The sequence below is a fragment of the Phyllobates terribilis genome, unplaced genomic scaffold (genome assembly GCF_046119375.1).
Source record: "Phyllobates terribilis strain yellow unplaced genomic scaffold, ASM4611937v1 Scaffold_5__5_contigs__length_657084704, whole genome shotgun sequence".
Taxonomy (NCBI): domain Eukaryota; kingdom Metazoa; phylum Chordata; class Amphibia; order Anura; family Dendrobatidae; genus Phyllobates; species Phyllobates terribilis.
In genome coordinates, this window is record NW_027362765.1 from 354824419 (window position 1) to 354851140 (window position 26722).

Consider the following 26722-nt stretch of genomic DNA (forward strand, 5'->3'; position numbering starts at 1 on the left):
GTTTTTTTTTTGTCTTTTATGTTACATGATCCTAAGGTTCATCAAGCCAAAATGAAGGAGCTGGACGACCTGAAGCGAACGTTCACGGAGGGCATGGACGAGCTGCGCACATTGCGCACCAAGGTAGCGAGTGCAGAGAGCCGCCAGAGTATTGGATGCCGGATGAAAGGACTTTCCTTATAGACCCTTCCTTCATTCTTTATAAAATATGGGGGGGTAACTATATGGGGTGTGAACACTGGGGGAGCAGGAGCCTTCCAGGACAAGTCATATAACACTGATCCGTGGGGTCCGGCCGCTGGCCACGTACCATAAAGCCCATTCACGTTAATAGAGGATGGTCTTTGCCTGTGATCGGGCCCCTAATGGCCGCACCCATAGTGATATTTTGGGAATTGTTACTTTGGTGGGATCCCTCCTTTATCCCATTGACTTCACCTGCCGCAGTGTACAGCGAAGGGGCGCACTACAAGGTTGGAGGGGGCTGAGGAGTGTATCTAGCACCGATCACAATACTTCAACCGCTTAGACGCCGCTGACAAGTGAGCGCAGCATGTAAGCGGTTAGGAAAAATTGTGAAATATCAGTTACTAACATTTGTAAAAAAAAAAAATAAAAAATATGTAAAGAAATATTTATTTAGAGGTTTATTTCCCATTTATCCCGAAGTGTAATGAGCAAAAACTAAAGTATAAAAAATGAATCATATTTGGTATCATCTCGCCTGAAATTGTCCTAGTTAAAGGGGTTGTCTGGGCTTGAGATAAAAGTCGCTGTGACTGTCGGCAGCCGAACCGCCTGCTGTCACGATTTCCCGTGCAAGTTGCTGGTCACGTGACCTCATGTTCTGTTTGTGTATAAACAACCCCTGGCAAAAATTATGGAGTCACCGGGCTCGGAGGATGTTCATTCAGTTGGTTAATGTTGTTGAAAAAAATTAGATCGCAGACATGGCACAAAACTAAAGTCATTTCAAATGACAACTTTATAGCTTTAAGAAACACTAAAAGAAATCAAGATAAAAAATGTGGTACTCAGTAATGGTAATTTTTTTTCAGACCAAGCAGAGGGAAAAAATTATGGAATCACTCAATTCTGAGGAAAAAAATTATGGAATCGCCCTGTAAATTTTCATTTCCAAAACTAACACCTGCATCAAATTAGATCTGCTCGTTAGTCTGCATCTAAAAAGGAGTGATCACACCTTGTAGAGCTGTTGCACCAAGTGGACTGACATGAATCATGGCTCCAACATGAGAGATGTCAATTGAAACAAAGGAGAGGATTATCAAACTCTTAAAAGAAGGTAAATCATCAAGCAATGTTGCAAAAGATGTTGGTTGTTCTAAAATCTGGACCAAATACAAACAACCTGGGAAGGTTGTTAAAGGCAAACATACTGGTAGACCAAGGAAGACATCAAAGTGTCAAGACCGGAAACTTAAAGCAATATGTCTCCAAAACGGGAAATGCACAACAAAACAAATGAAGAACGAATGGGAGGAAACTGGAGTCAATGTCTGTGACCGAACTGTAAGAAACCGCCTAAAGGAAATGGGATTTACATACAGAAAAGCTAAACATAAGCCATCATTAACACCTAAACAGAAAAAAACAAGGTTACAATGGGCTAAGGAAAAGCAATCGTGGACTGTGGATGACTGGATGAAAGTCATATTCAGTGATGAATCGCGAATCTGCATTGGGCAAGGTGATGATGCTGGAACTTTTGTTTGGTGCCGTTCCAATGAGATTAATAAAGATGACTGCATGAAGAGAACATGCAAATTCCCACAGTCATTGATGATACGGGGCTGCATGTCAGGTAAAGGCACTGGGGAGATGGCTGTCATTACATCTGCAATAAATGCCCAAGTTTACATTGATATTTTGGACAGTTTTCTTATCCCATCAATGGAAAGGATGTTTGGGGATGATGACGTCATTTTTCAAGATGATAATGCATCCTGCCATAGAGCAAAAACTGTGAAAACATTCCTTGAAAGAAGACACATAAGGTCAATGTCATGGCCTGCAAATAGTCCGGATCTCAATCCAATTGAAAATCTTTGGTGGAGTTGAAGAAAATGGTCCATGACAAGGCTCCAACCTGCAAAGCTGATCTGGCAACAGCAATCAGAGAAAGTTGGAGCCAGATTGATGAAGAGTACTGTTTGTCACTCATTAAGTCCATGCCTCAGAGACTGCGAGCTGTTATTAAAGCCAGAGGTGGTGCAACAAAATACTAGTGATGTATTGGAGTGTTCTTTTGTGTGTTTGTTTTTCATGATTCCATAATTTTTTCCTCAGAATTGAGTGATTCCACAATTTTTTCGCTCTGTTTGGTCTGAAAAAAATTACCCTTACTGAGTATCACATATTTTATATTGATTTCTTTTAGTGTTTCTTAAAGCCCTAAAGTTGCCATTTGAAATGACTTTAGTTTTGCGCCATGTCTGTGATCGGCTTTTTTTTCAACAACATTAAATAACTGAATGAACATCCTCCAAGCCCGGTGATTCCAGAATTTTTGCCAGGGGTTGTATGTATGTATGTGTGTGTGCATATATAGAGATAGATATATAAATATCTACTTTGCGATTCTCCCAAAAAACTTCTGTGAGATTTTTTTTTCCTGTTTTCATACACTGAAATTTTTCCCGTTTTTTACATTTAGCGGTAAAATGATCGGTGTCCTTCAAAGCCGCAAATCGCCCCGTAAATAAACAAATCCTCCTCCGCCGGTGGCTAAAGTGACGCACCTCAACAATGGCCGCGTCTCCTAGTGGTGGATGTGGGGTAGTGACGTGGGCGCGGGGGTCTCCGGAGCTCACCTCTCATCTTGTCTGTCGCACAGGTGAAATGTCTGGAAGCCGAGCGGCTGAGAACTGAGGAAGAATTATCCAAGTACAAAGAGCTGATAAACCGGCAGAAGTCTGAGATCCAGGCCCTGCTGGAGAAAGTGAAGATGGTGGAGGAACAGGAGCAGCGGCACCACAGGTACCAGCACACCTTCCTGCCTCATGTCTTGGCATGAAGTTCAGCTCTGCAGCCACAGTTACCACATAACGGTGCATTTCGCACACCAGATTGTGTTTGCATCTTTCGTACTTTTATTTTTCCCCTCTTTAGAGACGTGCAAGAGATTCAGAGCCTGCGGGATGAAGCCGGCGGCCTGAACGCGCTCATCTGTGACCTGCAGCGGGATATCGAGGGCAGCAGGACGCGGGAGTCCGAGCTGCTGGGATTCACCGAGAAGCTGACCAGCAAGAACGCCCAGATCCAGTCCGAGAACAACGGCCTGCAGGCCCAGCTGGACAAGCTGCTGTGCAGCGAGCGGGAGCAGCGCACCCACCTGGAGGAGCTCCGGCACCGCAGCACTGAGCTGGTAGGAGGCGCCCCGCCGCGCCATGCACCCGGTGACCCAGACTGGGGCAGCCGACCCATAACCAGTCACTGTTTCCAACATCTCTGCTCACTGTCAGCGCCATCACATTCACAAACGTGAAGACTTTATGCTTCTTAGGCTGAGTTCACACGATGCGTTTTTCGTGCGTTTCCGCGGCGTTTTTGCAGTTGCGTAAACGCCGCGGAAAAGCATGAAAAACGCATGGTAGAAGGGAAGCAATGTTCCCCAATTGAAATCCGCATGTACTGTGCCCATGATGCGGATTTTTCCGCAGCGTAAACGCTGCGGTCAAAAATCCGCAGCATGTCAATTAATTTTGCGGAAACGCTGCTCTTTTGCCGCCATTGACTTGCATTAGACCGCATGGAATCCGCATCACTGTATATGTTGATGCGCTTTTCATGCGGTCTAATGTGCGGATGGTACCCGGGTGTGGAGGAGAGGACTCTCATCCAGACCCAGGTACCATTAAAAAAAAAAAAGAATAAAATAAAAAATACATATATTCTCACCTTCTGACGGCCCGCGCTGCGTCCTGCCGGCTTCCCGCGCACTTCGCGGTTGAATGAAGGACCTTCGCTGACGTCAGAGTCATGTGACGGGTCACGTGACGCTGACGTCGGAAGGTCCTACAGTCTTCACTGCCGGCAGCCGGGACCGATGAAGCAGGACACCGGGGGCCATCAGAGGGTAACGTATAGATTTATTTTTTATTTTTTGACATTCACACACTATATAAATCCATGCCGGTTGCATGGATTTATATAGTGTGAAGTTGACAAGCACTTTCCAAGTGATGCTAAAATCGCTTGGGAAGCGCTTGTCAACCCGCATGCGGAAATGAAAGTGAAGACCGCTTCACATCCACATGTCCCTGGCAGGAAACCGCATGTACAATCCGCATGCGTTTTTTCCTGCCAGAGAGATGCAGAAACGCTCAGGAAAAAATCCTGAGCATTTCTGCATCGTGTGCACATACCCTTATTGTTTTTTTTTTCTGTCTAAATAATTTACAGAAATTTCTCCTGACCTGGTAGTTTGTTACAATGTATCAGTCTGAAGTGTAAGTCGTTTAGCTCCTCAGCATTGTCCATTCTGAATACACTGTAATAAATCTTCATCTATAAGTAAGTCAGGCAGGGCTCAATACTGACGGGTGTAAACTTGCATTCAACGATGGTGAATATGTTGCAGAGCTCATCATTGCAGGATAGTAAAGCATCTTCACAAGCTACTTCTCAGCTGCTGCTATTACTGTACATGTGCCGAGGCGCTCCCCCTGCTGTTGGGCACGTGCCGAGGCGCTCCCCCTGCTGTTGGGCAGGTGCCGAGGCGCTCCCCCTGCTGTTGGGCAGGTGCCGAGGCGCTCCCCCTGCTGTTGGGCAGGTGCCGAGGCGCTCCCCCTGCTGTTGGGCAGGTGCCGAGGCGCTCCCCCTGCTGCTGGGCACGTGCCGAGGCGCTCCCCCTGCTGTTGGGCAGTTGCCGAGGCGCTCCCCCTGCTGTTGGGCAGGTGCCGAGGCGCTCCCCCTGCTGTTGGGCACGTGCCGAGGCGCTCCCCCTGCTGCTGGGCACGTGCCGAGGCGCTCCCCCTGCTGCTGGGCACGTGCCGAGGCGCTCCCCCTGCTGCTGGGCACGTGCCGAGGCGCTCCCCCTGCTGCTGGGCACGTGCCGAGGCGCTCCCCCTGCTGCTGGGCACGTGCCGAGGCGCTCCCCCTGCTGCTGGGCACGTGCCGAGGCGCTCCCCCTGCTGCTGGGCACGTGCCGAGGCGCTCCCCCTGCTGCTGGGCACGTGCCGAGGCGCTCCCCCTGCTGCTGGGCACGTGCCGAGGCGCTCCCCCTGCTGTTGGGCACGTGCCGAGGCGCTCCCCCTGCTGTTGGGCAGGTGCCGAGGCGCTCCCCCTGCTGTTGGGCAGGTGCCGAGGCGCTCCCCCTGCTGTTGGGCAGGTGCCGAGGCGCTCCCCCTGCTGTTGGGCAGGTGCCGAGGCGCTCCCCCTGCTGCTGGGCACGTGCCGAGGCGCTCCCCCTGCTGTTGGGCAGTTGCCGAGGCGCTCCCCCTGCTGTTGGGCAGGTGCCGAGGCGCTCCCCCTGCTGTTGGGCACGTGCCGAGGCGCTCCCCCTGCTGCTGGGCACGTGCCGAGGCGCTCCCCCTGCTGCTGGGCACGTGCCGAGGCGCTCCCCCTGCTGCTGGGCACGTGCCGAGGCGCTCCCCCTGCTGCTGGGCACGTGCCGAGGCGCTCCCCCTGCTGCTGGGCACGTGCCGAGGCGCTCCCCCTGCTGCTGGGCACGTGCCGAGGCGCTCCCCCTGCTGCTGGGCACGTGCCGAGGCGCTCCCCCTGCTGCTGGGCACGTGCCGAGGCGCTCCCCCTGCTGCTGGGCACGTGCCGAGGCGCTCCCCCTGCTGTTGCTGTACACGTGCCGAGGCGCTCCCCCTGCTGTTGCTGTACACGTGCCGAGGCGCTCCCCCTGCTGTTGCTGTACACGTGCCGAGGCGCTCCCCCTGCTGTTGCTGTACACGTGCCGAGGCGCTCCCCCTGCTGTTGCTGGGCACGTGCCGAGGCGCTCCCCCTGCTGTTGCTGGGCACGTGCCGAGGCGCTCCCCCTGCTGTTGCTGGGCACGTGCCGAGGCGCTCCCCCTGCTGTTGCTGGGCACGTGCCGAGGCGCTCCCCCTGCTGTTGCTGGGCACGTGCCGAGGCGCTCCCCCTGCTGTTGCTGGGCACGTGCCGAGGCGCTCCCCCCTGCTGCTGGGCACGTGCCGAGGCGCTCCCCCTGCTGCTGGGCACGTGCCGAGGCGCTCCCCCTGCTGCTGGGCACGTGCTGAGGCGCTCCCCCTGCTGTTGCTGTACACGTGCCGAGGCGCTCCCCCTGCTGTTGCTGTACACGTGCCGAGGCGTTCCCCCTGCTGTTGCTGTACACGTGCCGAGGCGCTCCCCCTGCTGTTGCTGTACACGTGCCGAGGCGCTCCCCCTGCTGCTGGGCACGTGCCGAGGCGCTCCCCCTGCTGCTGGGCACGTGCCGAGGCGCTCCCCCTGCTGCTGGGCACGTGCCGAGGCGCTCCCCCTGCTGCTGGGCACGTGCCGAGGCGCTCCCCCTGCTGCTGGGCACGTGCCGAGGCGCTCCCCCTGCTGCTGGGCACGTGCCGAGGCGCTCCCCTTGCTGTTGCTGGGCACGTGCCGAGGCGCTCCCCCTGCTGTTGCTGTACACGTGCCGAGGCGCTCCCCCTGCTGTTGCTGTACACGTGCCGAGGCGCTCCCCCTGCTGTGGCTGTACACGTGCCGAGGCGCTCCCCCTGCTGTTGCTGTACACGTGCCGAGGCGCTCCCCCTGCTGTTGCACACTTGCCATCCCACATGTGAGGCTGTCTGCACCCGCTGACATGCTGTTGTTCTTGCTTACAGGAGCAGGCGCTGTCCGTGGAGCAGACTCTGAGGAAGCAGGAGATGCAGGCGCTGCAGACGGAGGTAGACGGTCAGCGGCAGCTCGTGGCCTCCCTGAATACTCGGATAGAGGAGCTGAATGACGACCTGGTCACACAGAAGAGGAAGCATGCCGTCAATCTGAAGGACCTCGCCAAGCAGCTCCAGCAAGGTGAGGGGCCCGGCCTCCTGAGGAAAGCTCCAGCGGGTACACGGATACAGTAAGGCACAGGAGCGGCTGCGAGAGGCAAGCCGCAATAACCGGGAGGAGAGCCGGCCGGGCCTCGGCAGTGCAAATTGCAGGGTTCCGATAGGATGTCATTGCCTAATGAGCACCGCGTCATGGGAGCTCGCAAAATATACAGTGTATGTACAGAAACATGCAATATGCAGAATTATCGCAGCCAAGTGCTTCTGCAGTGAAGCAATAACATGTTAATCTCCCCTAGGAGGACTAATTCATATTGCCAGAAATAGTTTTAAAAAGTTTTTGGAAATATAAAAGTTTAAATTAGCCTGCTATTCTCACTTTTAAATAGAGAAATCCCTCCCACCCCACACACACACACTCAAAAAAAATTAAATTAACACAACGGGGTATAGTCACGTACACAAAAGCCCCAAATAGTACAATATTATTGTATTTATCCTGCTGCTTGAACACCATGGAGGAAAAAGAATAAAGAATAAATATAAATATTCATATCTATCTATCTATCTATCTATCTATATATATATATAATCTATCATAATTTTTTTATGATATTTGAAATATAAAAAAAAAGTATGAATATATTTCATATTTTCACAGGTCAGTAAATGTTCACTTACAAAAAAAAAGTTGAATTGCGCATCTTTTTTCTATTTACTTCTAAGTACACAAACTTTTTTTTTTTTAAAAAAAGTTTTAGCTCTTGGAAGTCGGGTATGAAAACCGTACACCAGAAGACAATGATGGGCTGGATCTGGTTGTTACCTGTGGCGTATAGTCATGAACGCTGCATCCTATAGGCCAAGATCCTATATGATCCTGTATCCTATAGGCCGGGATCCTATAATATCCTGTATCCTATAGGCCGGGATCCTATAAGATCCTGTATCCTATAGGCCGGGATCCTATAAGATCCTGTATCCTATAGGCCGGGATCCTATAAGATCCTGTATCCTATAGGCCGGGATCCTGTAAGATCCTGTATCCTATAGGCCGGGATCCTGTAAGATCCTGTATCCTATAGGCCGGGATCCTGTAAGATCCTGTATCCTATAGGCCGGGATCCTATAAGATCCTGTATCCTATAGGCCGGGATCCTATAAGATCCTGTATCCTATAGGCCGGGATCCTATAAGATCCTGTATCCTATAGGCCGGGATCCTGTAAGATCCTGTATCCTATAGGCCTTCTGTATTTTTATACCTGTTTGTGTTTCTGCAGCGCGGAAGAAGGTGGAGCAGATGGAGAACGGCAACTACGAGAAGGACGTGGGCAGCATGGGCAGCCGCTCCAGTTCTTCCGGTAAGTGCCGTGTATCTGCGATGTCACAGCTGATATTTTTCCTATTGCTCCAGTATCCTCTGCCATCACATTGTGGTTGTCGGAGACTTTCTGGATTACTGGACTTTATGCGCCATCTTTATTCCCGTTGTTGTACGTGGTGTTTGTGCCGCTTATCTCTGCTATTCTCCCTGCAGGATCTCTGAACACTCGGAACAACGAGGAGCGATCTCCGGAGAACACGGGAGGGATGACGACCGCGGTGGATAATTTCCCAGAAGTGGACAAAGCCGTCCTGATCGAGAGGATAGTCCGTCTCCAGAAGGCGCACGCCCGGAAAAACGAGAAAATAGAGTTCATGGAGGACCACATAAAGCAACTGGTGGAGGAGATTAGGAAAAAAACAAAGTATGTATGACGCTGTCTGCAGACAGAGGGCGCTGCTTGTCTGCGGGCGATGCCTCCTGACCGCTCCTGTCACCGCTATCACGTTGTCCTGTCACTCATCTCGTGTCCCGGGAGGATCTCTCCTTCTCGATGCACTATAATTATCGGGGTCTTCAGTTTTATGTCAATAAAGCTTAAAGGATTTGGCATCATCGCAAGTAGTCTATCAGAAATTCTCATTTGTGTACTCTGCCCTGTGCAGAGCTATGTATCGCCATGGTGACAGACTACAAACAAACCCTGGTAGTCAGATCCTTCAGTTGTGTGATCCTCAGGCAGATGGGAGAGAGTAACGCATGGCTGTGGGATCAGACTACTGAGGACGTGTTTGTAATCTGTAACTATGGAGACACATGAGTCAGCATTGGAGCTGTGGACATACAACAGTAGATTTTCAATAAAAAGTTTACTTCTATCATAGAAAATCATTGTAGCGATCCATCAGTCCAGGAGCGGATCGTGTAGCCTGGATCCGTCTGTAACAGTGGGGTGACACTAATTCTCTGGAGAACACAAACTCCAGAAAGTTCCTGAAGTTTTCCTGTGCCGTGATGAAGCTTTATTGACATGGGACGGGCCCCGTACTAACCCCCTAACCTCTCTGGGCCCCCGTGGCCGGCTGCCTCCACCAGTTGCCTTCTGGGTCTTCTCCGGCTCGTCCTCTGTGCGTCTCGTCGTCTGCAGATTCTGCTTTCTCCGCATTGTGTGATTAGAAGTTTCACATTCTGTTTGTCTTTGGCGACATAAATAAACGTCCGCACCCGGTGACCCGGAGAAGTCGGTACTCCGCACCCGGTGACCCGGAGAAGTCGGTACTCCGCACCCGGTGACCCGGAGAAGTCGGTACTCCGCACCCGGTGACCCGGAGAAGTCGGTACTCCGCACCCGGTGACCCGGAGAAGTCGGTACTCCGCACCCGGTGACCCGGAGAAGTCGGTACTCCGCACCCGGTGCGACCTACATCATCATTTATTACCGTATGCACCTACAGATAATTCACTCTCCACTGCTGAAATCATCTGTGCTGCTGTGGCTCTGATTCTTCCTCACTGTCAGACCCGCACTCCCTCTGTAGTCGGCTGCTACTCGGCTCAGCATTCTCCTTTACTAAAATACTTTGTGCTGCTGTGAGGCCCTGCGACTCCCATGTGATTCTCGGTCACATGACTACTGACAAGATCAGCACACTCCTCTCCTGAAATACTCTGCGATGCTGGCACCCTGCCCATTCCAGTATGTAACACAGCTGTCCTGAAACACTCTGTGCTGCTGGGGTTTAATTTATATTCAATATCTGATTGCTGATGTCTTTGAAAATCAATCAATCTCCTCTCCTGAAATACTCTGTGATGCGGGAAACCCTGCCCCATCTATTATGTAACAAAACTATCCTGAAATACTCTGTGCTGCTGGAGGTCTCTTTCTTTTCACTGTCTTATGATTCTTTGGTTTTCCATAAGATCAATCAGCACACTCCTCTCTGAAATACTCTGTGCTGCTGGGAACCCTGCTCCTTTCACTATGTAGCATAATTTTGGGATCTTTCTTTTTCTCCCTCATTCCTTTCATGAAATACTCTGTGCTGCTGAGCGATACCGCAATAAAATGTGTGTGTATAAAGGGTTACTCCCCCCTGGTTATATAGCGCTTATGACTACCAGCAATTTTTTGCCATTTATTTTTTATATAAATTTTCAGTCGTTCTTGAGATATTAACATTTTTCTTTTGTTTACAGCTCGTTGCCTTGGAGACCGACCACCGCTGTTATCACTGCCCACGTTCTGCTTCTTACAAGATGTTTTCTGTTGAGCTTTGTGTAGTCCCTGTTTTAAAGCCGTCCAGGATCGCTGGAGCGCCCGGCTACCTCCTAATACCGCCCGGATTCAGTGCGGTGCTTATAAGCGACACAGCAGTGGTGGTCGGTCTCCAAGGCAACGAGCTGTAAGCAAAAGAAAAGTGTTTAGTATCTCAAGAACGGCTGCAAATTTTAATAAGCAGCAAACTCCAAAAGTGCTCGTCTTTTCAAGCAAAAGCCGACATTGTCTATGAAGAGGAGAAATATCCCTTCCGTAGAGCGGAAAAAGGGGCGACGTCGGCCGAGCGCGGCTCTGGCCTCATTGTATCCAGCATTTTATTTTTGAGTCTTCCATTGATAAATCTGTGACACTTTGTGTTTTACAGCAAGTCCAGAAATATTTGGACGGTGATACAAGTTTTGTCATTTTAGCCGTTTACCAACTAATTTTCCAGATCCAGTCCTATAATAAATCTGGGTGTAAAGTGCCGACTCTCAGCTTTAATCTGAGTGGATTCATATCATGATTGGGGGACGGGTTTAGGACTTACGGCTCTTTAATATGCAGCTGCCTCTTATTGAAGGGACCAAAAGTAATTGGGCAGTTATTTCAGACGCTCTTTAATGGGCGGCATGGGCTTTTCCCTCATTAATCTATCATCAATTTAGTAGATAAAAGGTCTGGAGCTGATTCCAGGTGCGGCATTTGCTGTTGCTGTGAACCCACAACATGCGGACAAAGGATCTCTCAATGGAAGAGAATCAGACCATCATTAGGCTGAAAAGAAAAAAGAAAATTATCAGAGAGAGAGGAGAAATGATAGGAGCGGCCAAATCTACTGTTTGGTACATTCTGCAAAAATAGAGAGCAGCCTGGGGAGCTGGGAACTGAAAAAAGCCTGTATGACCACGGGAGATACCAGTGGTGGATGATTGCAGAATCCTTTCTATGGTGAAGAAAAGGCCCTTTACAATATCAACCTAAGTGAAGACCACTCACCGGGAAGTCGGGGTCTCAGTATCTAAGTCCACCATAAAGAGAAGACGTCGTGAGATCAAATGCCGAGGGGTCACCACAAGGTACAAACCATTAATCAGCCGGAAAAATAGAAAGGCCGGATTAGACTTTACCAAAGAACATCTAAAGAAGCCGCCAGGGCTGGAAAAGCAAAGATCAACCTGCACCAGAATGATGGAAGAAGAAAGTCTGGAGAAGGCTTGGAGCGGCGTCTGATCCTCGGCACATCCTGTGTATGGTGTGATGGCGCGGGCATGCATGGCTTCCAATGCCACCGGGTCACTAGTGGTTATTGATGATGTGTCTGAAGACAGTAGCAGCCGAATGAATCCTGTGTGTACAGGGCGAGACTTTCTGCTAAGATTCAACCAAATGCAGCAATGTTTATTGGACGGCGCTTCACAGGACAGACGGACAATGACCCAAAACATCCTGCGAAAGAAAGAAGTGCAAAAATTCTGCAATGGCCGAGTCCTCACCAGATATCAGCCCATCAAGCCGCATTCCACCGACTGAAGACAAAACGTAAGGCAGAAGGAGCCACAAACAAATGAGAACTGAAGTCACTGCAGTAAAGGCAGCAAAGCCTCACACTGGGGGAGACCAGCGATGGTGACAGCCATGGCCTCCAGACTTCAGGCCGTCACCACTGCAAAGCCTCTCACCGGAGGAGACTAGCGATGGTGACGGCCATGGCCTCCAGACTTCAGGCCGTCACCACTGCAAAGCCTCACACTGGGGGAGACCAGCGATGGTGACGGCCATGGTCTCCAGACTTCAGGCCGTCACCACTGCAAAGCCTCTCACCGGAGGAGACTAGCGATGGTGACGTCCATGGCCTCCAGACTTCAGGCCGTCACCACTGCAAAGCCTCTCACCGGAGGAGACTAGCGATGGTGGCGTCCATGGCCTCCAGACTTCAGGCCGTCACCACTGCAAAGCCTCTCACCGGAGGAGACCAGCGATGGTGACGTCCATGGCCTCCAGACTTCAGGCCGTCACCGCTGCAAAGCCTCACACCGGAGGAAACCAGCGATGGTGACGTCCATGGCCTCCAGACTTCAGGCCGTTACCGCTGCAAAGCCTCACACCGGAGGAAACCAGCGATGGTGACGTCCATGGCCTCCAGACTTCAGGCCGTCACCACTGCAAAGCCTCTCACCGGAGGAGACCAGCGATGGTGACGTCCATGGCCTCCAGACTTCAGGCCGTCATTGCTGCAAAGCCTCACACCGGAGGAAACCAGCGATGGTGACGTCCATGGCTTCCAGACTTCAGGCCGTCATTGCTGCAAAGCCTCACACCGGAGGAAACCAGTGATGGTGACGTCCATGGCCTCCAGACTTCAGGCCGTCATTACTGCAAAGCCTCTCACCGGAGGAGACTAGCGATGGTGGCGTCCATGGCCTCCAGACTTCAGGCCGTCACCACTGCAAAGCCTCTCACCGGAGGAGACCAGCGATGGTGACGTCCATGGCCTCCAGACTTCAGGCCGTCATTGCTGCAAAGCCTCACACCGGAGGAAACCAGCGATGGTGACGTCCATGGCTTCCAGACTTCAGGCCGTCATTGCTGCAAAGCCTCACACCGGAGGAAACCAGCGATGGTGACGTCCATGGCCTCCAGACTTCAGGCCGTCATTGCTGTAAAGCCTCACACCGGAGGAGACCAGCGATGGTGACGTCCATGGCCTCCAGACTTCAGGCCGTCATCGTTGCAAAGCCTCCCCCCGGAGGAGACCAGCGATGGTGACGGCCATGGCCTCCAGACTTCAGGCCGTAATTGCTGCAAAGCCTCTCACCGGAGGAGACCAGCGATGGTGACGGCCATGGCCTCCAGACTTCAGGCCATCATTGCTGCAAAGCCTCACACCGGAGGAGACCAGCGATGGTGACGGCCATGGTCTCCAGACTTCAGGCCATCATTGCTGCAAAGCCTCACACCGGAGGAGATCAGTGATGGTGAAGGCCATGGCCTCCAGACCTCAGGCCGTCATTGCTGCAAAGCCTCACACCGGAGGAGACCAGCGATGGTGACGTCCATGGCCTCCAGGCTTCAGGCCATCATTGCTGCAAAGCCTCTCACCGGATGAAACCAGCGATGGTGACGGCCATGGCCTCCAGACTTCAGGCCATCATTGCTGCAAAGCCTCACACCGGAGGAGACCAGTGATGGTGAAGGCCATGGCCTCCAGACTTCAGGCAGTCATTGCTGCAAAGCCTTACACCGGAGGAGACCAGCGATGGTGACGGCCATGGCCTCCAGGCTTCAGGCCGTCATTGCTGCAAAGCCTCTCACCGGAGGAGACCAGGGATGGTGACGGCCATGGCCTCCAGACTTCAGGCCATCATTGCTGCAAAGCCTTTCACCGGAGGAGACCAGCGATGGTGACGGCCATGGCCTCCAGACTTCAGGCCGTCACCGCTGCAAAGCCTTACACCGGAGGAGACCAGCGATGGTGACGGCCATGGCCTCCAGGCTTCAGGCCGTCATTGCTGCAAAGCCTCACACCGGAGGAGACTAGCGATGGTGACGGCCATGGCCTCCAGACTTCAGGCCATCACCGCTGCAAAGCCTCACATCGGAGGAGACCAGCAATGGTGACGGCCATGGTCTCCAGACTTCAGGCCGTCATTGCTGCTAAGGATTCTCTACAAAGGATTAACCATGGCCATTTTATTTCTGGGAAAGTGAATTTGTCCAATTACTTTTGAGCCCTGAAATGAGGAGGATTTGTAGGAAAATGGCTGCAATTCCTGAACGTTTCACAGGAGATTTCTGTACAACCCCTTTAATTACCCCTGAAAGTCTCCACTTCAATCGCATCTCAGTTGTTTCATTTTACATCCAAAATAGTAAAATAGCGGCCTGCAGAGCTGAAATCACGAAGATTCATCACTGGCCAAAGATCTCTGGACCTGACTGTATATAATGGTCGGAGCAGTGGATTATGGGATGTCTCTGGTGGGGGGGTAAGCGTTAAGCCCCTGCAATCTGTGCATCATTAAAGGGAAACCCCGTCTGCTGCAGACGGCTCCTGCACGGAGGGTGTAATTCCTGTACAAGGATTCTCCATTTCACCATCTCTGCTTGCAGTCAGTGAATGGACTGGCATTGCCCTTCTTGTCTTGGTCATGTTCACACAGCTCAGGTTGTTCCTGGTGATCTGGAATGTTCTTGTATTTGCAATGTGACATGAGCGCGCTCTTAAAGGGGCTCATCCACACAGCGCGTATATAGATCAGCTGGAAGTGTCCCCGCCGGGACCCCCTCAGAGTCACCACAACTTGTGTTCATTATAATCCATGGGGGAGAACGAGGGCTGAGACGCCATTTATTGTGCCGCGCTCGGACCGGATTTTGTCTCTTCTGTTACAGGACACCGCATTGAAAATAAATATAAAAAAATAAACAATCGCCTTTTTCTGTGGATTAAAAACCCAAGTCAGCCTTCCTATGTTCACTTACATGTGTTTCTGGGAAAGCTGGGTGACTGGTGGCATGGCCTCCATGAGGTTGATCACTCGGCTTTCTCAGCCTCCCTTGTGAACCTCTCCAGCCCTAATACATCATCCCTGTAACTACAGTCGCCATTCAGGCCTCTGGAGAAGCTGGGTGACTGTATATCAATGAGAAGAGCATCCTGCGCAGGCTATAGGTTCGGGCAGGACATGACGGAGGCACCCAGCTTTCCCAAACGATACCGAGTGGAGGATGAAGCACGACATGAATATGAGGCGCCTGGTAGGGCCGTCACCCAGCTTTCCCAAACAGGAAAAATGCAAAATATAAATGTATTGAAGATGAAACGCGTGTCGTCCGAGGTGGGGCCGTGCCAGTCTCAAAATGAGCTTTAGTCACCGGACATCTCAGGTCGCCCATTGGAGATGCGGGGTCCCTGGTGCCCCCTAGTGACCGCTGTGAGACTTACACCGCGGGATATTCTGGATACTTATTACTCAGGGGGATACAATATGGCGTCTCCTGATGCTGGAAGTGTCGCCCGCTGCCAACGGATGCAGAAATAACAATTCCCCAATATTCGGTTTTTATCACAGTCGCTGTGAGACTTGTCCTGCTGCAGCTGTCATGGCAGCCATGTTGGTGGTGATCCAGCTTTCCCAGGATCAGATAAATACATAAGATAAGCAGCAGAAGACTCTGAGGTCACACATCGGTTTTGCCAATTTAAGAACAGAAAAACGACAGCGCTCACCGGCTGCAAAAAACGTGAATACGGCCGTCATCCCAGCTGGTAGAGACCGTAAGGCTGCGGCGACATTGGCCGCGACGTAAAGTCCAGGCGTCACTGCTACACGGCGGCACGATACAAGTGAGGCGGTCGCGGTAAGAATGGAGCTGCTGCGTGATTCCATTCACGTGTGTCGTGCAGTCATGTAGCAGCGACACAGGGCCATCTTAGGTCGCAGGACGGGTGTCGAGGTCGTGTCACCGCGTGGCCCCAATCGCCTAAAGGGCGACACGTCGCTTGTTTTTGTTGTGTAAGGAAGAATAATCCGTCCGCTCCGCTTTCCTCGCAGCCCCGGTGAGCGCAGTTCTGTTTCTCTCGATTGCTTTCGCCCAGTGGGATCCTCCGCGTCTCTTGGCTTTGTCGCTTCCAGCACAGGAGCCGCCGTAGACGCTTCTCTGTTTGTGGTGACGCTGGATTTGCCGCGTTCTCGGCTAATAACCGCTGATTGTTCTTGCAGAATCATCCAGAGCTATGTGTTACGGGAAGAGGCCGGGACGCTGTCCTCAGAGGCCTCCGACTTCAACAAGGCTCATCTGAGCCGGCGCGGAGGGATCATGGCCTCCCTGTACACCTCGCACCCAGTGGACAGCGGCCTGACCCTGGAGCTGTCCCTGGAAATCAACAAGAAGCTGCAGGCGGTGCTGGAAGACACCTTACTGAAGAACATAACCCTCAAGGTGAGCGCCCCCCGATCACCGCCAGGGCCGGGCCCCCATCACACTGATCACCGCCAGGGCCGGGCCCCCATCACACTGATCACCGCCAGGACCGGGCCCCCATCACACTGATCACCGCCAGGGCCGGGCCCCCATCACACTGATCACCGCCAGGGCCGGGCCCCCATCACACTGATTACCGCCAGGGCCGGGCCCCCATCACACTGATTACCGCCAGGGCCGGGCCCCCATCACACTGATCACCGCCAGGGCCGGGCCCCCATCACACTGATCACCGCCAGGACCGGGCCCCCATCACACTGATCACCGCCAGGACCGGGCCCCCATCACACTGATCACCGCCAGGGCCGGGCCCCCATCACACTGATCACCGCCAGGGCCGGGCCCCCATCACACTGATCACCGCCAGGGCCGGGCCCCCATCACACTGATCACCGCCAGGGCCGTGTCCCCCATCACACTGATCACCGCCAGGGCCGGGCCCCCATCACACTGATCACTGCCAGGACCCCCATCACTCTGATCACAAAAAGTACTAGGCACTAGAGGGAGCTCATTATATACAGATTTATACAGCCACCACTAGGGGGAGCTCACTACATACAGATTTATACAGCCACCACTAGGGGGAGCACACTACATACAGATCTATACAGCCACCACTAGGGGGAGCTCACTACATACAGATTTATACAGCCACCACTAGGGGGAGCACACTACATACAGATCTATACAGGCACCATTAGGGGGAGCTCACTACATACAGATCTATACAGCCACCACTAGGGGGAGCTCACTACATACAGATCTATACAGGCACCACTAGGGGGAGCTCACTGCATACAGATTTATACAGTCACCACTAGGGGGAGATCACTGCATACAGATTTATACAGTCACCACTAGGGGGAGATCACTGCATACAGATTTATACAGTCACCACTAGGGGGAGATCACTGCATACAGATCTATACAGGCACCACTAGGGGGAGCTCACTACATACAGATCTATACAGTCACCACTAGGGGGAGCTCACTACATACAGATTTTTTTCAGCTTTTATTCATGTGACATATTAAATATAAATCATTTTCCCAGTGTAAAGCTTTGTTTTTTCGGTTTCACTCCGCCGATCTTTCTTGACTTCGATGTTTCTTTCTTTAATTCTTAGGAAAATCTTCAAACTCTGGGATTGGAGATTGAGCGTCTGATTAAACAGAAGAATGACGGTGAGCGCAGGATGTAGCCGCCGGCGCCGGCAGCGCAGCACGGGGGGCTCCTGGATGTACAGGGTCCCGTCCGCTTGTGCGATCTTTCAGAAACATTAACTTATCGGAAGAAGCTTTTGCACTAGACACGAGGAGGACCGGCGGGACGATCGCTCCTGACTCCGCCATCATCGTCGCTTCCACTCAGGTTACGCAAACGGTTTTCTTACTATTTTCCTCTGGGAAGTTCCTGTGGAAGATGAGAGCTGCCGCTCCCTTCACTACAAGTCCCTGAAAGCCTGAGAGCCCTGACCGCTGATCCTCTCGTCTCCGCTCTTCATTAATCTCCGGGGGGGGTCACGTGTCCTTTTACACCGGGGCAAATGTAGCCGCAAAATGGCAACTGAGATCTTCTCTAGTGTCAGACGATCACCGGGGAAGAGAAGCCATTTCTTCTTTATCTGTCTCTGGGAAAGCTGGGTGACGGCTAATATCTCCAAAGAGGTCGTCACCCGACTTTCTTAGATCAGCCTGTACAGCAGGGAGTGGGTGCCAGCATTACAAGTCAGATCTCTGTCCATCAGGATCCTGGGAAAGCTGGGTGACCGCTCAGGCGTCTGCCAATAGGACGACATTGATTATCGCTCATCTTATACACGTTGGTACCATTTGTGAGGATATCATCACTTTACATATAAAACCTCTGCCATTCAGGATTCTGGAAAAGCTGGCTGACCGTTAGGTCGCTGCCATTACATCTTCCTCCCAGCTTCCCCTGAATACTGAATCTCTGTAATTACAGACTGAAGTGAGGGCTGATATAATCAGTCTATAGACAAGATGCCATTCAGGAGCCAAGGAAAGCTGGATACCAGGCTTTATGGCCGCTGGCAGGCAGGGGGTTCTTGTGACCCAGCTTTCCTAAGTTCTCAGGAGTCTGGAAAAGCTGAAGCCTCAGTAAAGATTGAAAGTAAGAAATGGCTGAGTACGAGGATGGCGGGTGGTGCTGCGTACGATCTACGAGCGCTGCGGCGATCGCAGGGATGGACGCTCCGCTCGTTTTTATCCGCCACTTTAAATGAAAAGGGTGTAATCTCCTTCTGCTCCAGTCACATCCAAAGCTGCAACGTTTGCCCATGGTCTCAGCAGTTATCTTGTATTCTGTGTCCCTCTGACAACCCTTCCTGTCACCTGGGTTCAGACACCAGATCCCTGTGATTGATGCGTCACTATAATGAAGACGTTAATTAGCGCTCGGCTGTAATTGATGGGACAGATGTGTGCTGATACGTGCGCGGCCGCCCGCAGCCCTCGCTGTAACCACATTACCCCGAGACTCGCCGGCACCGGCCCTCCGTGACTGTGCTGCTAATTATCCTGGTGTGAACGTGCGCCAGTCATGATCTCGCTGATCCTCCTGGATCCGCTTGTGACTACAACTCCCAGACTGCTCAGCACGGTGCCGAGGCCACGACGGCGTGGCATCCGGGCTGACGGAATATAGATGTGTGTGTGCTGCAATGGCCGCCCGACCGCTGCGCTCCTCTCCTGGGCTCTGGAGAAACCATAGGAATGGAGGCAACATATATGGATATATCATGGCTCTTAAAGGGGTTGTCCAGGATGATATAACATGGCTGCCACCCCATCTACTGGTTGTGTCTGAGCTGTTAAAAAAAAAAAAAAAAACAGCCATATTTTCTAATCCTGGGCAATCCCTTTTAAAGGGCTGTTACCCAGCTTTCCCAGAATCCAGAATGACACATCTGACCTCAGTGCTGGACGTTCATTGCTGGGAACATTTACCGTACAGGGCTCAAGGTTAGCGGGGTGCAGAGCCGCGTGGGAGCGGTCATCATGGCGGACGTACAGGAGCTTTTCCTGAATGTCATTACTTCAGCCTAGGAGAACGTTCAGGACCCTGGGAAAGCTGGGTGACAAGTCCTGGGGACTAGCGCAGCGGCCATACTGGTTGGCACCCAGCTTTCCCCGGATGCAGAGAGCAGAGAAATCCTCTTCAGTTTGATATGAAAATGATCCAACTGTTGTAAAACCTCAGAACGTGCCGTGCCTGCTGAGGGTTGTAGTGGGAGTTGTAGTCTCCCCCCAATCGGAGAGCCTGCTGGGAGTTGTGGATGCTGGGAGTTGTAGTCTCCCTGCAGTCGGAGCCGCCGGTCTGTGAATTTTTTTTATTTTCTCCAAGATTCAATCAGGATTCACTCCAAGATCTGTAATTGATCCTGAGATTCGAGCTCTCAATGCCAGACGTCTCCCGCAGCCTGGCATAAATCAGCGAGCGCACGGAGAACTCTCCACCACGTCACCCCTCCAGATTTATCGTCCTCTTTTATCTCCTCAAATCAGACAAAAATCTTATCCAGGTTTTTTTTTTTTGTTTGTTTCTTTTGTTTTTTTTTCTTCTTTTGTGTCGAAATCTTTTTATCAGAATTATGTAAAGAAAAATTGTAAATTAAACCTGTATTTTTTCATCCTGCCGTGTGTTCGCTTTATAAATTGATCTCTTCTGCGCAGGTTGAAGCGCCACAGGGGACGTCACCATGATCGGGAGGCCTGAAAGGGAAAGTTTCTTAAAGGGATAAAGTGGAAGTAAAAGATGGCAAATGTTCCCAAAAAAAAAGCATCTTAAGTCCCGAGCACTGTAATACCAGATACGACCTGTGGACCAGGGTGGTGCTGTTTATTTTTGTTTCTCTTTAAGAAATTGGTTACGTTTTTTTTAAATTTTTATCCTTTTTAAGGAATTTTCCTTCGGGGATCCGCCCACTTGTCACATTTGGTGGTCTGGATATAAGCAGCTGCGGGGAGTGGCAATATGGCGGATGGTAAAGGTCGGTCATTATCTGTATTATTCCGGCTCCGGCGAGTTTAGGGTTGACAGAATTTCGTGATCATGTGACCGCGAGAACATTAAAGGTAAAATGGATATTTATTTTATAAACAAATTGTTTCTAAATGTATCCGGGGTCATAAAAGGGACAATTGCATCCATAACAACCGGACAGCGCTGGTTCTGCTCCACTTAAAGGGGCGATCCATCTTCAGATAAATTCTGGAGCCTCATCGAGAACCCTTTATCTGTCATAAAAGGCATTTGCATGAAGTTCCCCTTTAAATGAAAGGGTTGGGGGGCCGCGCGTTTCCCAGAGTCGCTGATCGTCACTCCACTAATCATTTACTATTGATATCTGACAGATATCTGAACAATCAGATTGGATGGCCTGTCTGGTGGCTGTTTTTTAGCCATTGATGTGACCACAGGTAACTGATCAGGAGGGTCACCGGTCACCCGTCTGGAGACTTTCTGAATTGTTTAACCCTTCATTCGTCGTCTGCCTCAATGTCGTCTTAAAGGGGCCCTGCACTAGTGCTGCATGTGGCAGTAAATGGCCGGTCGCGTCCTCTGCCGTGATGGACAGCACTCCCCTCGCTATACAGCGGTCGCTGCGCAGGGCGAGGTCTGATCACTCACTTCTTCCTGGTGCGGCACAATCACACCATAACGTGGTGGGATCTCGCCTGTATCTGTATGTATGTGACCCCCCCAGACCTGGACTGTAGCACGAGGAATCACACGTGATGTATATGGTGTAATGTACGATGGATCCTGCTGATCTGTAAATATCTGTAACTTATTCCTGGATTCTGTATATCTGCTCATTTTAAATAAATTGTACAGAGGATCGAACGCTGGTGTCGTGTGGTTATATCATATATGTGCTGAGACGTGTACGATAATACACAAAGTGCAGTCACTGTGGTCAGACATATATTCCTCCTGCACAGTCTCTTCCTCCTCCTGTGCAGTCCCTGTCACAGTCTCCCTCCTCCTCCCCCTCCTGTGCAGCCGATTTGTTGCAGGCTCCCTCCTTTTCCTCCTCCTGTGCAGCTGCTTTGTTGCAGTCTCACTCCTTTTCCTCCTCCTGTGCAGCCGCTTTGTTGCAGTCTCACTCCTTTTCCTCCTCCTGTGCAGCCGCTTTATTGCAGTCTCACTCCTTTTCCTCCTCCTGTGCAGCTGCTTTGTTGCAGTCTCCCTCCTTTTCCTCCTCCTGTGCAGCCTCTTTGTTGCAGTCTCCCTCCTCCTCCCCCTCCTGTGCAGTCTCTTTGTTGCAGGCTCCCTCCTTTTCCTCCTCCTGTGCAGCCGCTTTGTTGCAGTCTCCCTCCTTTTCCTCCTCCTGTGCAGCTGCTTTGTTGCAGTCTTCCTCCTTTTCCTCCTCCTGTGCAGCTGCTTTCTTGCAGGCTCCCTCCTCCTCCCCTTCCTGTGCAGTCTCTTTGTTGCTGTCTCCCTCCTTTTCCTCCTCCTGTGCAGCCGCTTTGTTGCCGGCTCCCTCCTTTTCCTCCTCCTGTGCAGCTGCTTTGTTGCAGGCTCCCTCCTCCTCCCCCTCCTGTGCAGCCGCTTTATTGCAGTCTCACTCCTTTTCCTCCTCCTGTGCAGCTGCTTTCTTGCAGGCTCCCTCCTCCTCCCCTTCCTGTGCAGTCTCTTTGTTGCAGTCTCCCTCCTTTTCCTCCTCCTGTGCAGCCGCTTTGTTGCCGGCTCCCTCCTTTTCCTCCTCCTGTGCAGCTGCTTTGTTGCAGGCTCCCTCCATTTCCTCCTCCTGTGCAGCTGCTTTATTGCAGTCTCACTCCTTTTCCTCCTCCTGTGCAGCTGCTTTGTTGCAGTCTCCCTCCTTTTCCTCCTCCTGTGCAGCTGCTTTCTTGCAGTCTCCCTCCTTTTCCTCCTCCTGTGCAGCTGCTTTCTTGCAGTCTCCCTCCTTTTCCTCCTCCTGTGCAGCCTCTGTTGCAGTCTCCCTCCTCCTCCCTCTCCTGTGCAGCCACTTTATTGCAGTCTCACTCCTTTTCCTCCTCCTGTGCAGCTGCTTTGTTGCAGTCTCCCTCCTTTTCCTCCTACTGTGCAGCCTCTTTGTTGCAGTCTCCCTCCTCCTCCCCCTCCTGTGCAGCCGATTTGTTGCAGGCTCCCTCCTTTTCCTCCTCCTGTGCAGCTGCTTTGTTGCAGTCTCACTCCTTTTCCTCCTCCTGTGCAGCCGCTTTGTTGCAGTCTCACTCCTTTTCCTCCTCCTGTGCAGCCGCTTTATTGCAGTCTCACTCCTTTTCCTCCTCCTGTGCAGCTGCTTTGTTGCAGTCTCCCTCCTTTTCCTCCTCCTGTGCAGCCTCTTTGTTGCAGTCTCCCTCCTCCTCCCCCTCCTGTGCAGTCTCTTTGTTGCAGGCTCCCTCCTTTTCCTCCTCCTGTGCAGCCGCTTTGTTGCAGTCTCCCTCCTTTTCCTCCTCCTGTGCAGCTGCTTTGTTGCAGTCTTCCTCCTTTTCCTCCTCCTGTGCAGCTGCTTTCTTGCAGGCTCCCTCCTCCTCCCCTTCCTGTGCAGTCTCTTTGTTGCTGTCTCCCTCCTTTTCCTCCTCCTGTGCAGCCGCTTTGTTGCCGGCTCCCTCCTTTTCCTCCTCCTGTGCAGCTGCTTTGTTGCAGGCTCCCTCCTCCTCCCCCTCCTGTGCAGCCGCTTTATTGCAGTCTCACTCCTTTTCCTCCTCCTGTGCAGCTGCTTTCTTGCAGGCTCCCTCCTCCTCCCCTTCCTGTGCAGTCTCTTTGTTGCAGTCTCCCTCCTTTTCCTCCTCCTGTGCAGCCGCTTTGTTGCCGGCTCCCTCCTTTTCCTCCTCCTGTGCAGCTGCTTTGTTGCAGGCTCCCTCCATTTCCTCCTCCTGTGCAGCTGCTTTATTGCAGTCTCACTCCTTTTCCTCCTCCTGTGCAGCTGCTTTGTTGCATTCTCCCTCCTTTTCCTCCTCCTGTGCAGCTGCTTTCTTGCAGTCTCCCTCCTTTTCCTCCTCCTGTGCAGCTGCTTTCTTGCAGTCTCCCTCCTTTTCCTCCTCCTGTGCAGCCTCTGTTGCAGTCTCCCTCCTCCTCCCTCTCCTGTGCAGCCACTTTCTTGCAGTCTCCCTCCTTTTCCTCCTCCTGTGCAGCTGCTTTCTTGCAGTCTCCCTCCTTTTCCTCCTCCTGTGCAGCCTCTGTTGCAGTCTCCCTCCTCCTCCCTCTCCTGTGCAGCCACTTTATTGCAGTCTCCCTCCTTTTCCTCCTCCTGTGTAGCCTCTTTGTTGCAGTCTCCCTCCTCCTCCCCCTCCTGTGCAGTCTCTTTGTTGCAGGCTCCCTCCTTTTCCTCCTCCTGTGCAGCCGCTTTGTTGCAGTCTCCCTCCTTTTCCTCCTCCTGTGCAGCTGCTTTGTTGCAGTCTTCCTCCTTTTCCTCCTCCTGTGCAGCTGCTTTCTTGCAGGCTCCCTCCTCCTCCCCTTCCTGTGCAGTCTCTTTGTTGCTGTCTCCCTCCTTTTCCTCCTCCTGTGCAGCCGCTTTGTTGCCGGCTCCCTCCTTTTCCTCCTCCTGTGCAGCCGCTTTGTTGCAGGCTCCCTCCTCCTCCCCCTCCTGTGCAGCCGCTTTGTTGCAGCCTCCCTCCTCCTCCTCCTGTGCAGCCGCTTTGTTGCTGGCTCCCCCCTTTTCCTCCTCCTCCTGTGCAGCTGCTTTGTTGCAGGCTCCCTCCTCCTCCCCCTCCTGTGCAGCCGCTTTGTTGCAGCCTCCCTCCTCCTCCTCCTGTGCAGCTGCTTTGTTGCAGGCTCCCTCCTCCTCCTCCTCCTGTGCAGCCGCTTTGTTGCAGGCTCCCCCCTTTTCCTCCTCCTGTGCAGCTGCTTTGTTGCAGGCTCCCTCCTCCTCCCCCTCCTGTGCAGCTGCTTTGTTGTAGGCTCCCTCCTCCTCCCCCTTCTGTGCAGTCTCTTTGTTGCAGTCTCCCTCCTCCTCCTCCTGTGCAGTCTCTTTGTTGCAGGCTCCCCCCTTTTCCTCCTCCTGTGCAGCTGCTTTGTTGCAGGCTCCCCCCTTTTCCTCCTCCTGTGCAGCCGCTTTGTTGCAGTCTCCCTCCTTTTCCTCCTCCTGTGCAGCCTCTTTGCTGCAGTCTCCCTCCTCCTCCCCCTCCTGTGCAGCCGCTTTATTGCAGGCTCCCTCCTCCTCCTGTGCAGCCGCTTTGTTGCTGGCTCCCCCCTTTTCCTCCTCCTCCTGTGCAGCTGCTTTGTTGCAGGCTCCCTCCTCCTCCCCCTCCTGTGCAGCCGCTTTGTTGCAGCCTCCCTCCTCCTCCTCCTGTGCAGCTGCTTTGTTGCAGGCTCCCTCCTCCTCCTCCTCCTCCTCCTGTGCAGCCGCTTTGTTGCAGGCTCCCCCCTTTTCCCCCTCCTGTGCAGCTGCTTTGTTGCAGGCTCCCTCCTCCTCCCCCTCCTGTGCAGCTGCTTTGTTGTAGGCTCCCTCCTCCTCCCCCTCCTGTGCAGTCTCTTTGTTGCAGTCTCCCTCCTCCTCCTCCTGTGCATTCTCTTTGTTGCAGGCTCCCCCCTTTTCCTCCTCCTGTTTAGCTGCTTTGTTGCAGGCTCCCCCCTTGTCCTCCTCCTGTGCAGCCGCTTTGTTGCAGTCTCACTCCTCCTCCCTCTCCTGTGCAGCCGCTTTGTTGCAGTCTCCCTCCTTTTCCTCCTCCTGTGCAGCCTCTTTGTTGCAGTCTCCCTCCTCCTCCCTCTCCTGTGCAGCCGCTTTATTGCAGTCTCACTCCTTTTCCTCCTCCTGTGCAGTCTTTGTTGCAGGCCCCCTCTTCCTCCTGTGCATCCGTTTTGTTGCAGGCTCCCTCCTCCTCCCACTCCTGTGCAGCTGCTTTGTTGCAGGCTCCCTCCTCCTCCCCCTCCTGTGCAGTCTTTTTGTTGCAGGCTCCCTCCTCCTACCCCCTCTTGTGCAGTCTCACTCCTTTTCCTCCTCCTGTGCAGCCGCTTTGTTGCAGTCTCACTCCTTTTCCTCCTCCTGTGCAGCCGCTTTGTTGCAGTCTCACTCCTTTTCCTCCTCCTGTGCAGTCTCTTTGTTGCAGGCTCCCTCCTTTTCCTCCTCCTGTGCAGCTGCTTTCTTGCAGTCTCCCTCCTTTTCCTCCTCCTGTGCAGCTGCTTTCTTGCAGTCTCCCTCCTTTTCCTCCTCCTGTGCAGCTGCTTTCTTGCAGTCTCCCTCCTTTTCCTCCTCCTGTGCAGCTGCTTTGTTGCAGTCTCCCTCCTTTTCCTCCTCCTGTGCAGCCACTTTGTTGCAGGCTCCCTCCTTTTCCTCCTCCTGTGCAGCCGCTTTGTTGCCGGCTCCCTCCTTTTCCTCCTCCTGTGCAGCCGCTTTGTTGCAGGCTCCCTCCTCCTCCCCCTCCTGTGCAGCCGCTTTGTTGCAGCCTCCCTCCTCCTCCTCCTGTGCAGCCGCTTTGTTGCTGGCTCCCCCCTTTTCCTCCTCCTCCTGTGCAGCTGCTTTGTTGCAGGCTCCCTCCTCCTCCCCCTCCTGTGCAGCCGCTTTGTTGCAGCCTCCCTCCTCCTCCTCCTGTGCAGCTGCTTTGTTGCAGGCTCCCTCCTCCTCCTCCTCCTCCTGTGCAGCCGCTTTGTTGCAGGCTCCCCCCTTTTCCTCCTCCTGTGCAGCTGCTTTGTTGCAGGCTCCCTCCTCCTCCCCCTCCTGTGCAGCTGCTTTGTTGTAGGCTCCCTCCTCCTCCCTCTCCTGTGCAGTCTCTTTGTTGCAGTCTCCCTCCTCCTCCTCCTGTGCAGTCTCTTTGTTGCAGGCTCCCCCCTTTTCCTCCTCCTGTGCAGCTGCTTTGTTGCAGGCTCCCCCCTTTTCCTCCTCCTGTGCAGCCGCTTTGTTGCAGTCTCCCTCCTTTTCCTCCTCCTGTGCAGCCTCTTTGCTGCAGTCTCCCTCCTCCTCCCTCTCCCGTGCAGCCGCTTTATTGCAGGCTCCCTCCTCCTCCCCCTCCTGTGCAGTCTATTTGTTGCTGTCTCCCTCCTCCTCCCTCTCCTGTGCAGCCGCTTTATTGCAGTCTCACTCCTTTTCCTCCTCCTGTGCAGTCTTTGTTGCAGGCCCCCTCCTCCTCCTCCTGTGCATCCGTTTTGTTGCAGGCTCCCTCCTCCTCCCACTCCTGTGCAGCTGCTTTGTTGCAGGCTCCCTCCTCCTCCCCCTCCTGTGCAGTCTTTTTGTTGCAGGCTCCCTC

At 52.8% G+C, this 26722-nt stretch overlaps 1 protein-coding gene across 4 annotated transcripts in view; it reads left to right on the plus strand.

Annotated features, from left to right (window-relative positions):
- The window catches only part of CCDC186 (coiled-coil domain containing 186), a 45472-nt gene extending 24053 nt beyond the window's left edge, over positions 1–21419 (plus strand). For 2 of the 4 annotated variants that reach the window (XM_073684661.1, XM_073684662.1), the window contains exons 9-16: positions 28–123; positions 2858–3000; positions 3133–3388; positions 6805–6994; positions 8255–8335; positions 8512–8722; positions 16285–16504; positions 17677–21419. In XM_073684661.1, the coding sequence (XP_073540762.1) occupies positions 28–123; positions 2858–3000; positions 3133–3388; positions 6805–6994; positions 8255–8335; positions 8512–8722; positions 16285–16504; positions 17677–17751 (1272 nt within the window). In that variant the 3' untranslated portion in view covers positions 17752–21419. The remainder of the gene's footprint in view (positions 1–27; positions 124–2857; positions 3001–3132; positions 3389–6804; positions 6995–8254; positions 8336–8511; positions 8723–16284; positions 16505–17676) is intronic. The other 2 variants (XR_012322071.1, XM_073684663.1) reach the window with 2 other exon arrangements.
- Positions 21420–26722: the final 5303 nt, after the last annotated feature.